Source organism: Rhipicephalus microplus, chromosome X, assembly GCF_043290135.1.
Source record: "Rhipicephalus microplus isolate Deutch F79 chromosome X, USDA_Rmic, whole genome shotgun sequence".
In the NCBI taxonomy this organism is placed as follows: domain Eukaryota; kingdom Metazoa; phylum Arthropoda; class Arachnida; order Ixodida; family Ixodidae; genus Rhipicephalus; species Rhipicephalus microplus.
In genome coordinates this window covers 108145931-108158697 of record NC_134710.1, presented here as the reverse complement: position 1 = coordinate 108158697, position 12767 = coordinate 108145931, and the positions used below count along the sequence as shown (strand labels likewise).

The 12767-nt window shown below is 41.2% G+C and overlaps 1 protein-coding gene and 1 long non-coding RNA gene across 27 annotated transcripts in view; one reads left to right on the top strand and one right to left on the bottom strand.

Annotated features, from left to right (window-relative positions):
* The window catches only part of LOC119176266 (uncharacterized), a 30658-nt gene extending 20393 nt beyond the window's left edge, over positions 1 to 10265 (top strand). The window contains exons 2-6 of one of the 5 annotated variants that reach the window (XR_012886926.1): positions 617 to 729; positions 2102 to 2180; positions 3270 to 3479; positions 3606 to 3669; positions 9811 to 10265. This is a non-coding gene — a long non-coding RNA (uncharacterized LOC119176266). Of the gene's footprint in view, positions 1 to 594; positions 730 to 2101; positions 2181 to 3269; positions 3480 to 3605; positions 3670 to 9810 lie in introns of all 5 variants that reach the window. The other 4 variants (XR_012886925.1, XR_012886927.1, XR_012886928.1 and 1 more) reach the window with 4 other exon arrangements.
* LOC119176261 (uncharacterized) overlaps positions 1 to 12767 on the bottom strand; it is a 53984-nt gene that overhangs the window by 28824 nt on the left and 12393 nt on the right. For 14 of the 22 annotated variants that reach the window (XM_075877376.1, XM_075877381.1, XM_075877378.1 and 11 more), the window contains exons 4-6: positions 12312 to 12386; positions 10594 to 10706; positions 7867 to 7936 (exon numbers count right to left, since the gene is read on the bottom strand). In XM_075877376.1, the coding sequence (XP_075733491.1) occupies positions 7867 to 7936; positions 10594 to 10706; positions 12312 to 12386 (258 nt within the window). Of the gene's footprint in view, positions 1 to 1360; positions 1517 to 6776; positions 6853 to 6953; positions 7125 to 7866; positions 7937 to 10593; positions 10707 to 12311; positions 12387 to 12767 lie in introns of those variants that run through there. The other 8 variants (XM_075877395.1, XM_075877393.1, XM_075877396.1 and 5 more) reach the window with 8 other exon arrangements.

The following is a 12767-nucleotide window of genomic DNA, read 5'->3' as shown; positions in this document are numbered from 1 at the left end:
TGCAAGTTTCACCTCCTTTCCTTCATTCGTGCTTTTTATTTCCTCATGCTCATCTAGCTTACTACCATATTCACTCAATTCCAGCCCGGCTCCGATAGCAACACGCATCTCACTTACATGAGCCAAAAACAAAAATACAGCTATGGGGCAGTTAAAACGACTGTACCCAAATCTAATACACATGTAATTTTAAGGCCTACTTTTTCTGAAAAAAAAGTGCACATTAGAATGTGGTAAATACGGTACTCTCCCTGAATCTTGATATGGCTTACTAAAAAGCGATCATCTAAGCAATGGTCAGCCAGAGACAGCACTTTGGTAAGAGAGTTGGTGGAAATATAGGCCCATACATCCAAGTTTACCTTCAAGTCCATTCTAATTTTTATACTGTGCCATGCAGAAAAAAGTCACGGCTTTGCCGCAAAGGCGAAGCAATGAACGCAATAGCAATGATTTGGAAGGTCACGCGCAGAATGGCAAGCAGATCGAAACGTGCCCTGTGTTTTTCATGCACAATTGACCCACGAAACGTACTCACAGGTACTAATGAAAGTGAATAAGCGTCTCGGTTGTTATTTCGCTTTGTCTGAAAAGCACGCCCTTTTTGCGAACGGAGACTGTGCAAGGATTGCAGTGACCTTTCTACACCTGGTGACTACAACAGAATCGTTCCGGTGAAAGCACCCGGCCAGCCAGGGCATACGATTGTCTCCACAGCGAGATAAGCAAGTAAGCGCACGCTTGAGCGTCCACTTTGCCCTCTCCATGGGGCAAAGTGCGCAATGGGAGATGAGAGCATGTGCTGCCGTGTCGTGACGATGTGGCGACACGCGCTTGTTGCGCCATCTTGCTAGTAATGCTGAAACCACGATAGTTTCCCCCGAGATGCCCATCCCCAGCGGCAAGTGGTAGATAGCTTGCCGTTTGAATGTTAAAGGAGGTGCTCTTCCGTGGATCAGTGGCTAACAGCTCGCACTCACAATTCAGAGATCCCACGTTCAATTCTGCGCACTTGCGTTTTCATATATATAGATACAAATATACGGTGAGTGACGGCAATGCCCGCGGCAAGATCAAGCTGAGAGTGTCCATATAATTGCTATTGCAATAAAAGTACCCACAAGAAACGGCCAAAAGACTTGGCATAAAGTCAGTGAATGGCAATTCATGAAGCAGAATTAAAGTACTTGGAATAAAATTTTTTACAAACACATTTACAAACAAAAAGGCCGGTAAATAACTATCAAGTGAAAAATGTATACAAGATATAATTTAATCTATATGAATTCAATTATTCTCAAGGGAAATTTTCTAGAGTAGTCAACCATAAAAACGACCTTTAACGAACAGAAACACTTACCTGACCATTAATAATCTTGTTTCTGATAAGGGACTAAAGGAACACACAAACCAGTCACACTAGCCTATTTTGCTGGTAGAGATCCTCGATAGTCTCACAAGTCAATATGCTGTTTGAGATATACAGATGTACACACTCTGTAGAGAGCTCCACGGCCTGCACGAGCAACAGAGATGCTTTATCAATTGTACACATTGCATTTGCCCAAATTGAAGTACATACAACTATGCCAGGTCAGTGAAAAATACGAATGAACTATAAAAAAAACAGAATGAAGCCATAAGGCTGGGTGAAACTGGTAAGATGTTTACTAATCAACCACTGAATGGTATGTGTATAATTAACTGTATATGTGCACTGACACATGAACTCAGCTTGGAGGGAGGGGGCAACAAAAGGATTCCACATGTCATAAAGCACATTGCAAGAAATAATACAAGAAAGATGGGAGCTTTATCAATGCTTCTCTTTTACAGTCACTCTTCCGAGTATACATACATAATTCCTTGCAAAATGCATTTTCACACGTGGAAATTTTGAAGTCGTGTTTTTTCCCCTATCCTGTTATGATACAATGGTCCACGTGCACACTAGATCAAATGGATCAGTGAGTGGTTGATGAATAAACCTGTTGAAAGCACCTATTCTTGTCAGTTGAGGTGGGTAAAAGACCTCTTTTGGCCGAAAAATTCAATTTTGAAATTTTGCAATCACTTGACAGTGCGTTTCTTTATTTTTCAGAAAACATATCACACTTGGGCACTCACAGTTTCAAGAAGAATGTTTGGTCATTCTTCTCCGACACGTTGAGAGGAAACGTGTGCGTACACCTACATTATTTATCAGAACAACCATTCTTGAAATTTCTGTACCTCTTTCTCAGGAACTAGCTGGCATAAGCCAACACATTTTTTACATTGTTAATAAGTCGCATTTACATAATTGGTACTAGACTCAGTAGCCTAGGTGCATTTGTACTTTTTTAGTGTGTGTGTGTGTGTATATTTGATAGGAGTCAATTCCTTATATGACAAACATAAAAAAACAAAAAATCTTTTTGTTGTAAGCTCACAATTTCAGTTCCTGTTCTGTAAAGTACTCGCTACCTTTTTACAATATCGCAATGCTCTGAAGACAGCAGATCTTATAAAAAAACACATGTAGAAAAAAACTAAACACTACTATTGTAACTACTGTTGAGCTCTAATGCGACCAGCATCTACTTTTAAAGTACCTTGTAAATTTCACAGCAATAGCGTTTATTACCACTTCTGTACAGACAATATTTGTAATTCACTTTCAAGGTTTCACCTCACCATGACTTCTTTCGAGCCTGTTCATACTTTCTTTATTCTATGCTACCATAATTATAATATACTTCAACACAAACACCTACTAGCTCAGCAGTTAATCTTCCCAAGTTGATACTTTTTCAAAATAGGCTATATGAAATTCGTGGGTTGGCTTAAATTCGATGCAGGCTGCAAGCTACTCAGAAAAGTTATTGCAGAGTTATTTGACAAACTTTGAAAAATACTAGATTTGTGTTAATAGCGAAAGTTAAGCAAATATTGCATTGAAGCCAAATGCAAAGCGAATTTGAACACTATTAAGGTCTGAGTGCTAATCAAATTAAATACTTTTCAAATAGTTAATACTTGTTTGATATTTTTTGAATAATTTTAAGTGAAAACTACAGAAAAAAACTTGCAGAGGATCCCTAAGCTCACTCTTACAAGACAGGAACATAGAAGTGTTCCTTTTGGCTAGGTTGGTGAAGGGCTGTAGGGATGGTATTCCTTAGTTATTTTATCAAAGATGAGACAATGCATGTAGTACAACAGAAAGACTGATGTGCCCTCAGTAATGGTTTATTCATTGCACACAACTACTTATTCCTCTCTTATAGTGGTCCTGCTACCCCGTGCCGCACGCTTTCTGTGCCGCATCATCCTTTTCAGTTTTGATCATACTCTCGCGACCGCATTGCAAAAGAGTGTGCATCCAGGAGGTAGAGTCGCTGCACAGGACGTTGGAATTACTGACCGCATCAGGAAGAAGTGCACAGTACCATACATCATTTCCCAGGAACGCCTTCATGACAGGACACGCTTTCCACGTGAGAGGCATTGTATTTAAATCTACCAGGACATGGTCATCGGGTTTCACAGTATATGATAGCGTAGGCTTGCTGTGGGGGTCAGCACGCTGAGACAAGACATTCCTCCTTCCACCACTTATACAGGTACCGAAGTAGATGTTCCTCATGCTGCAGTCTTCTTCAAAGGTAGAATGCAGTGGCATTTAGGGTAAGATTTCTTCGTACTTTGGGCAGAGTGACGAGACACTTGCCGACTAAGAAGTGCTATGGTGTGAGAGCGTCTGTTGATGCGACGTCATCCTCTAAGTACGTAAGCAGATGACACTTAACTGACACTTGAACTTCTGCTAACATGGTGAGAAATGTAACGCAAGCTGCTCCGTTTGCACAGCGTGCTGGAAAAAACAATCTCCGGGCTGAGATACGACTCTGCATGAGATATTAGCATCTTTTAGCATTGGTGACGTTGCATATACGTTTAAGCAGGGCAAAAACAAACCTAATAAATATGTAACTTTCATTATCAGAGATCCCATACGTCTTAATGGAAACAGTAAAGAGTCTCGATCTTTACGAAGTGAGAATGCATATTACAAGTTTGTGTATCAGGCCTAAAGGAGCAAAGGAAGTACACATAGACATTGTAGACACCAGATGGAGCGAGATAACTGTCAAAGAGTTTGTGTATATAATTAAGTTATTGGGTTCAAAATTGCATAAATTTTCAGTGGGTTATGAGGAACGCTGTACAGCATAACTTTGATTTAGTTTCTACGGGCGTTTGTTAACCTCAGCTTAACCCACAGTAAAAAGGTGTTTCCGTGTCCCCCCCCCCCCCCTTTTTTTTATCTCCAATCAGAATTTCGCACAGTGAGTGACAATCTTATCGGTGATCTCGCGCACACCAGCTAAATAGTTAAAAGCCTGCTGCCGCCAATGCTGTACCTTGTTTAAGACTGTAGTGCACATACATGCATACATTTCTCATGCGCAAGTCACCATGAACATGTAGAAGGTTCGCTTGCGAAAAAGATAAGATTTTTTTGTGGCTGCCATCTACGACGAGCAAAACACCACACAGGCAGTGTCCCATCCTCTTAAAAGAGCACTGACATCAAATGTACTCATGCCAAGATTTTTGCGTGAGCAAGCAGCTATAGACCACATAGCAGCAATTCACGACCTAAAATACAACTGAGGGATGAATAACTATCACTTTTATTGATTTATATCATTGGTATCTAGAACTATTCAAAACGACCGGAAATCCCGCCATTTTTAGCGCTGGGAGCATCAGCAGTAGCGCTACCTCGCGGTCAGCTCCAGATCATGCCACAACTGACCACTTCTCCACAGAAAAGAGTGATGTCAGGCTCAGCTGCTCCGCAAACATTTCGTCTGCTAGGCGGACACATTCAGTCATGCCTAGTCATTGTCACCTGCATTGCTGTCGTCGCTGTACAAAGTGTCGACTCTGGTTCAATACGATAGTCTGGAGCGTGGAATCCCCGCGATTCATGATGTCGCGAATTACTTTTGCTTCGATCGACCTTTTGCAGAACAGTGATTCCAAAATGGACGCTGTTCCAAACAGTACAACAGAGGTGCCCGAGGATGCACGCTTCAGCCTTGTTCACTCGTGTGTTTCAGTTAGCTATATCGGTGTGTTTTGGCATGCAAAGCATTCAGGTATACGCAGAGTGGTTAATGCAATATAGCTATAGCGAATGAGCATCAGCAGAGAAATATAATATGTTTCCTGCTTGCCAGGTTCTTTTTTTGCGCCTCCAGATGGCCCTACCTATCCAGCCTCTCGCGGTTAACACGGTATTACCACTTTTACGTGGATGCAAAGTATACAGATGAACTAAAATTTAACGATACCTGCGTGTTACTTGTTAGGGATGATATCTGACTATACGCTGTTCCACTTTTGATAACTTGTGTTCATGTTGATGCCTAACACATACGTGATATGAAAAGAAACCCTCATTTGCACTTTTTCCGTGCTTCGAACTAGACGACTGCTACTCACCTGCAACTCACAACGATTCCCTGACATTCTGACCGACAAGCACACGCTTAATCCTGATCTTTTCTTTCGCCCTTTTTTAAAGGTGGTTTTTATCTTGATAATTTCACGCAATCATTTAAACTGGTTTGACGAAGATCAGACGTGACGAGCGAGTGAGTTTCTGCGCTTCTAGGACATCGCTACTAGGACATCGTCACTCAGGATGGTATTTGTGGAATGTATTACACCGAACACGTAGCACTAGTGTTGATCTCGCAAGGCAGTCTATTTTCCGTTTTTTCTCCTTATTTTTTCTACGCTGATTGACATAGAATTAAAATAACTTCGACGCAACAGATGCCGTTCAAATTTGGCCAACCAGACCTATGCATACCAAGCGATCGAATGATGAGCACATCTCGATCTTGAAATTTGATGTCAGTGCTCCTTTGAAAGCCGTGACTGTAGAAAATTGCAATTCGCAGACACTTCTGACAAAGCAGTGCAGAAAGATCCCACCGACGGAACTTTTTTGCCAACCAGCACCTGCACCGAGGGATGGGATTGTGGGTAGTGACATCACAATGTTTGCAAACAGGGAGAGGTTATTGGACGTTAACTGTACTTGTCTTTGGGAAGTTCTAATAGTCAAAATGCTAGTGCGAATCGAATCAAATAGCAAACACTATTCGAAAAATATTCGAAAGTTCAAAGATTCGCAGACCCCTAAAATTACTACAGTTAAACCCCTTCATTAGAGGCATGCTCCGGGCAGCAATTCTAGTCTTTTATAAGAGACGTCTTTTACAAGCAGGGGACCTCGTATGCATTTTCCTATCTCCCGTATTTTACTGTAGGCATACTAGTGTCTCTTATAAAGAGGATCAACAGTATATTGAGCATTTCCGCTTTATGCTATTCAGAGCCATGGACACGCCGCATGCAAGCGGGGAGGTGAAATCACACTTTGCTTGCACAAAGTATGTCGCACATTTCAGGAGACAAAACAAGGGCAGCTTTCCTTCGTCGAGAGCGAAGTTCTCGAATAGAGGCTCTGTAGTTCTGCATTGAATTGAATTCCAGCAGCGGTTGGATAGCAAGTTTTTAATTACCCTTATGCAAAAATTTTGTTGTTTTAACTCCCTTGACTTTTTTTTTTCCTGCATAATGAGCCCTGCCCCCTAATTGGTGTCAACTTTTCTGAAAAAAGGTGGGGTCATTACACGAGTAAATACGGTGTTTTGCATTGCGACACATATCTTTATATTCTATAAAAACACAAAGTGCTGTTGTGTACTCACTATCTTGACCTGTCCTCCGCACTGTTTCAAGGGACCCCTGACAGCCACATTTCTTGATGCTTTAATTAACATCTTTCTGTACAGTAACACGTGAACTGTAAATACTCTAACGTATTGTGTAATTATTGCTAGAATCATTAATCATCCACAATTTCAGCATCACTTCAGGCTACTCACCTAAATTTATAAGAAGTAACAACCCACTGCAGAGGAGTGCCATAGGATACCATGCACTCAATTTTTGGTGACGTTGAAAGTGCGCTTTTTGATCAGAAAGAATGAAATCCCGTGGGTACTGTGGAATCAGTGAGTGTGTGACACACAAGGTGCGTTCTTCTGCCAAGCTTTCTGTCAATAACAAAATGACACAAGACACATTCACCTGCTAAGAACTCACTAGACTGTCAGGAATTTGCTCCCCAACACCCAAGGCAGGAAAATCAAGAAATTCCTCGCAAGCAGTTAAGCAAATGAGCGATAGGGGATAAAAACGGTAGCCCTAGCTTGGAGCCAGTCAATTGTGTGCACCCCACAATCTTGTCTGTTACATATTCAACACTTACTTTACTGCTTTGATGTCACAAAGAAGCCTCTATCTGCATCATATGAATGACAATGTCGAGAGAAGCTACGACCTCATATGAGCACCCACACTTACTTTTAAGCCAAATCAAAATATCTCAAATTCAAATACGTATATTCAGGGTGATGTTCACCCCTAACAATCAGTCAGATATGCCTTAGTATGCACAGCAATCGAACACCACAATTGTTTTCGAGTTATCAATTTTGGTGTCAGGGGTCCTTTAACCGCACTTGCTTCAATTAAATTCCCCCTGAACAGCTTAAAAGATGACAGTGCTATATTTCTCTCAATATAGCAAAGTAATTTTGCATTGCAACCGTTATCTAACAAAGCCATCACATACTGCAAATGTGCTAAGGTAAGTTGCATGCTGACTTGTAGATACAATACAAAGCAGTGCAATGTTCAAGCAGATAGGACTCAAGCAAGCACAGACGATGCTTGTTTATTTTAAAAAATGCGTAAAAAGAGTGGACTTAAAAAAACTATAAACGCCACACTTACAGTCGTTAGCCAGTTTACAACTTCCAAGGAGCGCAACGACATTTCCATATTCACCAAGACTGAAAAATACCTGAAATGCAACAATTACACAACAATTATAATGTACAGAAAAAGCACATAAAGAACACATCCAGCAATATATCATTGATGCTGCAAAGCCCTTCTGATGAGGAGCAATTTTAGGAGCTACAAAATTTTCATTTTGGAGCACTTTTCAACAGTTAATTTTGCATCTGGTAGCTCTCTGGAGCAGCTAACTTCACATCTTTGAGTACATTCGAAAAGCAAATTGCATTTGCATTCAAAGACATGAATAATTATTTCAAGGTTCTTGTGAAAAGCTAGAAAGATTTCGATTCATTGTAAATCTCATGAAGCCAACCATCTTAGGAGCGCTCCCTATGCCACTCGATGACGCAAAAACAATGGCGTCATGCAGTTCAACATTTTGAAAAAACTTGTTCAGTGATTATTTTCAAAGAAAATAAACAGCACTGTGGTTCACTAAAATTGCGCTTTATGAAATAACATTCTAAATAAACCTATGTGGATATCAGTAAACATGGTAGACAAATGCTACAAGGTACAACAATTGTCCCAAATGTATTCCCATAGACTACTCCAAGGAGAAAAAGAGGGTCTTCAGCATCAACTTTATTGATGGGAGTAACATGATATCACTTAACTAGCTCCATAACGCCAACCTTCTTCAACACTCTCTTACCTCTCTCTCTGCTTCTCTGTACTGAAGCAAGAGCATTTTCAAAGTGTTTTCAGACTATCATTTTGCGCATGCACCATGTTGCCGAGAGGTGGAGACATGCTTCAAACGAGCTTCCGCAAAAGTCTCAGAAAGTGAGTTCAGAGGTGAAGTACATAGTTCAACAAGGTTTCTTTTCCTTTTGCAGTGAAATTTCATATGACTAAGACATTCTGTCTGTACACCAAAAGCCCCCCAGTGCATAAGCAGTGCCAAAAAAAGAAAAAAGCTTCACAGGGTAACGGTTGCATTCACCTAAGATGACGCGAAGGCGAAAGCTATTTTGTTTTTATAGTGATAGCGATTAAATGAACATTCTTGAGTGGCTTTTGCCATCGCCTTCACATTTTGTGTAATATCCAAATCGATAAAACCTCCCCCATGCATAGTACATTTTACACGTGGGTAAAAGCATGCGAGCGGGTTCCATGAACGCGGTTGAAGCAGAGATCAAAAGAGCCGACCCATCACCGTTGCACTGAAGGCACATGCGATAGCATCACCCCGCGTGCAAAGCCTGCCATTGATTTCTACTCTGGCAGAAAAGTACACTCCACGTCTTATCAATAAGCATGAAGGAATGCAGGGGGGGAGGGCATCGCTATAGCAGCAATTGTGAACTTTGACTTTAAGCTCGCGATCGCTGGCACAGGCACTATTTCGGCAGGTATCAGAGACAGCTCGTATACTTTTCTACGCGTGTTGTGTTTTCAACACAAACGACTAGGCGAGAAGTGCTTCGCTCCCTTCGTGATGTCCAGATATAGACGCAACAGATGTTCTGGCGGCCCATGTGCAGTTATTGGTGACAATTTCTTAAATTATATGCAGCGCAACTCTTGAAATGAGCTATAAGCAATGTTTGTTGAATGGTCCATATGTGCCGATGAATTGCTGCCACACTTACACGCTACTGATTGCGCTAGACGTCACGAGCCGCAGCGAAGAGTGCATTTTCTTAGCCAACTTGCACAACAGAAGGTGTGCCGGCACCAAGCATAGCATCGTGGATTACTTGGGATGCACGCGCAACTGCTGATAATTCAGCGGAATGATTCTAGGTATGTGGTTGCGACTTTCGCGGCCCTTACCACAAGCTGCACAACTTTTGACTCGCTGGCGTGGCTATTGCCAGTGATGGACTAAAGCCAAGAATTTGGCTTTGAAATGATGTACTTTTGCAGGTGAAAGGCCTATGTGGTACACCCACTTTGGGTCTGCAGACAGTTTATCCAGGAGCTGTTGCTGCTGTGTAAGGATCGGACGATCAACACCGGCGATACAGGACAACAACAGAGCACGAATGAAACATGGCTGGCATCCAGCCACTGTATGAGGGTAGCTTTCTTTTAAATATTTTTTTCGCGTATGTTATTATGTCAACAAACCAATAGTAAGGTGATTTCGTGAAGAATAAGATATTTACAAATTACAAAAGTTATGTATACCTAAGTTCATAGCCATGTTCCTGAAAGTCCCTGGTGTCGAGATTACGCATTCATTCCGAAATCAAATGCGAATGTGCTTCGGGAACTGATTCGACCAAAAATGTCATTTTCATCCAATGGCATCACTTGCTTTGTGTGACAGCAAACAAATGACATACAAATAAATGACACTTACTGTATATGACATTAGATTTGCCCTGTGACAGGAGTATTATATTTACCAATTCCAAGCAGAGGTGTGGCTGTGTGGAAGAACACCTGCTTGCTGCACAATCGACCTGGGTTCGATCTTCACTTTGGCCCAGAAATTTTTATCATTTATTTTACTTGCATCTCCCTCAATTTTTCGGTCACGCACAAAATGATTTTTTCCTCACAATTAATGATGCCTATGCCAACACCGACATCTAAACTTCTGTGAAATGAACTCTTTAACGCTATCACGTTGAAAGGAGAAAATGAAGGATGGAAACTTGAGACTGAATATGCACGAGCAAAGCCAGGAATTCGATGACTTACATCTTTGTAGGAAAAGTCAACAACAGTGACAGGAAGAATTTTTCGTGTAATGTCAGCTTGGGAATGACATGTGTAAACTCTGGCTTCTTTCCACCAGTTTCTTCAGGAGGATTCTGAAAACAACAAGATGCTATTACTTTCGTCAGTACCTAATGTGCACTGTGCAACCACTAATGGTATGATCTTCAGTGTGAAGGTCATAGCAGCCCGGCATCCAACTAAGCCAATGTATGGGGCAGATTTTGACTTCTCGTCTCTTTCACAATTAGGGGGAAGGCAATTTTTCTGCCCCTCTTATGCGTACCCTTATGGTTGTACTTGAACACTTAGGTGGTGAGACATGACAAAACAAAACTGGCATAGGCTTTAAAACATACATCAAGACCACAGCAACATCGTACACAACTCATAATAATTGCAAATAAATTTTTTTGATGTCAGCAATCATATTGGTATTCGTACTTGCACAGTGTGTGTAATAGGGACAAAATGTGCTGCTTTGTGACAACTAGTAGCCCCTTCCCAATCTTGGTACACTTATAAACAAAATGTACTGAGGCAAAAGTGACTTCTTGTGTCATGAAACAAGGTCAAAAAATTTCCACCCACTGTCCTTTGTCAATATTGTCTTTCCTTGGCAAGATTGTGGTTGCTTTTTGGGAGACTTGCGGCCATGCCAATACAACGAGGAGGACTGCTAAAAATTCAGGAGTCACCTGGACTAACTGAGAGTGTTGGCAGGCATGTATCAATGACCTATCTGTGCACAGATTTTTAACGGTGCGAAAAATTGCCAAAATTCTTTCTTGAATTGTTTTTTTTTATTGACCTGATTATCCTTGGGTGCTCCTCTGCATCAGTGATTGAGCTGAAATTGACTTTCAAAAGGTTAATGTGCATACCAAAGAAAAGTGATGCAAGGCCACCTTTCATCAGAAGGCTAAAACTGTAATTTATTTTATCTACTGTGACTCAAAGTTATATTAGTCATCGTATTCATTATTAACAACACTTATGAAAACAAAACTGTCACTCACTCTCCTCTTCTAATGCCACCACCTATCATCAGGCTAAGCATTGTGTTACATGAGGATATAATCCTTATTTTATTGATCCTGCTATCCTTTCATGACATCATAATAAAATAACAAGTGAAGTAACTGAAGCCTCTCACACCACCAGATTAAAAGACAAATGCGTCAACCATACGTTTGTTTCTTTATAACCAAAAGATTTCGAATTTCTCATTAACATGTGTTGATGAGTACTGACAGACAATTATGCCAAGGAAAGTATAGGGGACATTATTAGAAATTATTGTAAAGTAAATGTGAGGAAAGAAAAGTGAATGAAAAGATAACTTGCCGTGGGCAGAGACCGAACTTGCAACCTTTGAATAACGTGTCTGATGCTCTACCAACTGAGCTACAACGGCGGCTATCCTCCCTTTAACTTTATGGGGTATGCATGTACATTAAATTTGGGAGCGTCAGTGAGCACTGCCTGTTGCCATTGCATAAACTTTATTTTGAATAAACTTCAAGTTCGAATAAACTTTAGTTGCAAGTAGGCGCTCTTGGTCTGTGCGATTTCCTGTATAGTGTCCGTGTGTGTGTGCGTGCCCTTATTCAGTTAAAAGGTGAACCGATACCAACTAGCCCAATTATCCGTGCTATGAGCATTAAGACATCACGAACGAATTGATTGGAGCAAACTACCGTAGTGTCCATCACCTTCTTTCCAATGCGTGAGCTTCTAATTTGCGCCGTTCTCCATCGTGCGTCCTTTGCATCCTTCGGGAAGCGATTGAAGAATACGTTAATTGCGATCTTTCCACCACAATGCCACAAATTGCGGCACACTGCAATGGTTTATGGACATCGTTTTCGTCTTTTTCAGGCTCACGTGTGCAGCATGGCGACAATAAAGGAACTAGTATGCAGCCGCTTCTCAATTTGCGAGGGCAAATTTATCGAAAGCTCGAAGCACATGAACTCGAGCAATGCACACGAGTTCTGCAGATACCTGCAAGTTGTCGAATTTACCTTCGCGCTGCCAGCTTCCTGGTTAGATCAATTGGTAGAGCGATGGCCCGAATAGGTGTTTGTCCCCGGTTCAAACCTCAGACCAGGACGAATTTTTCAGCAACTAAGAAACTTTTCTTTCCAAGAAAT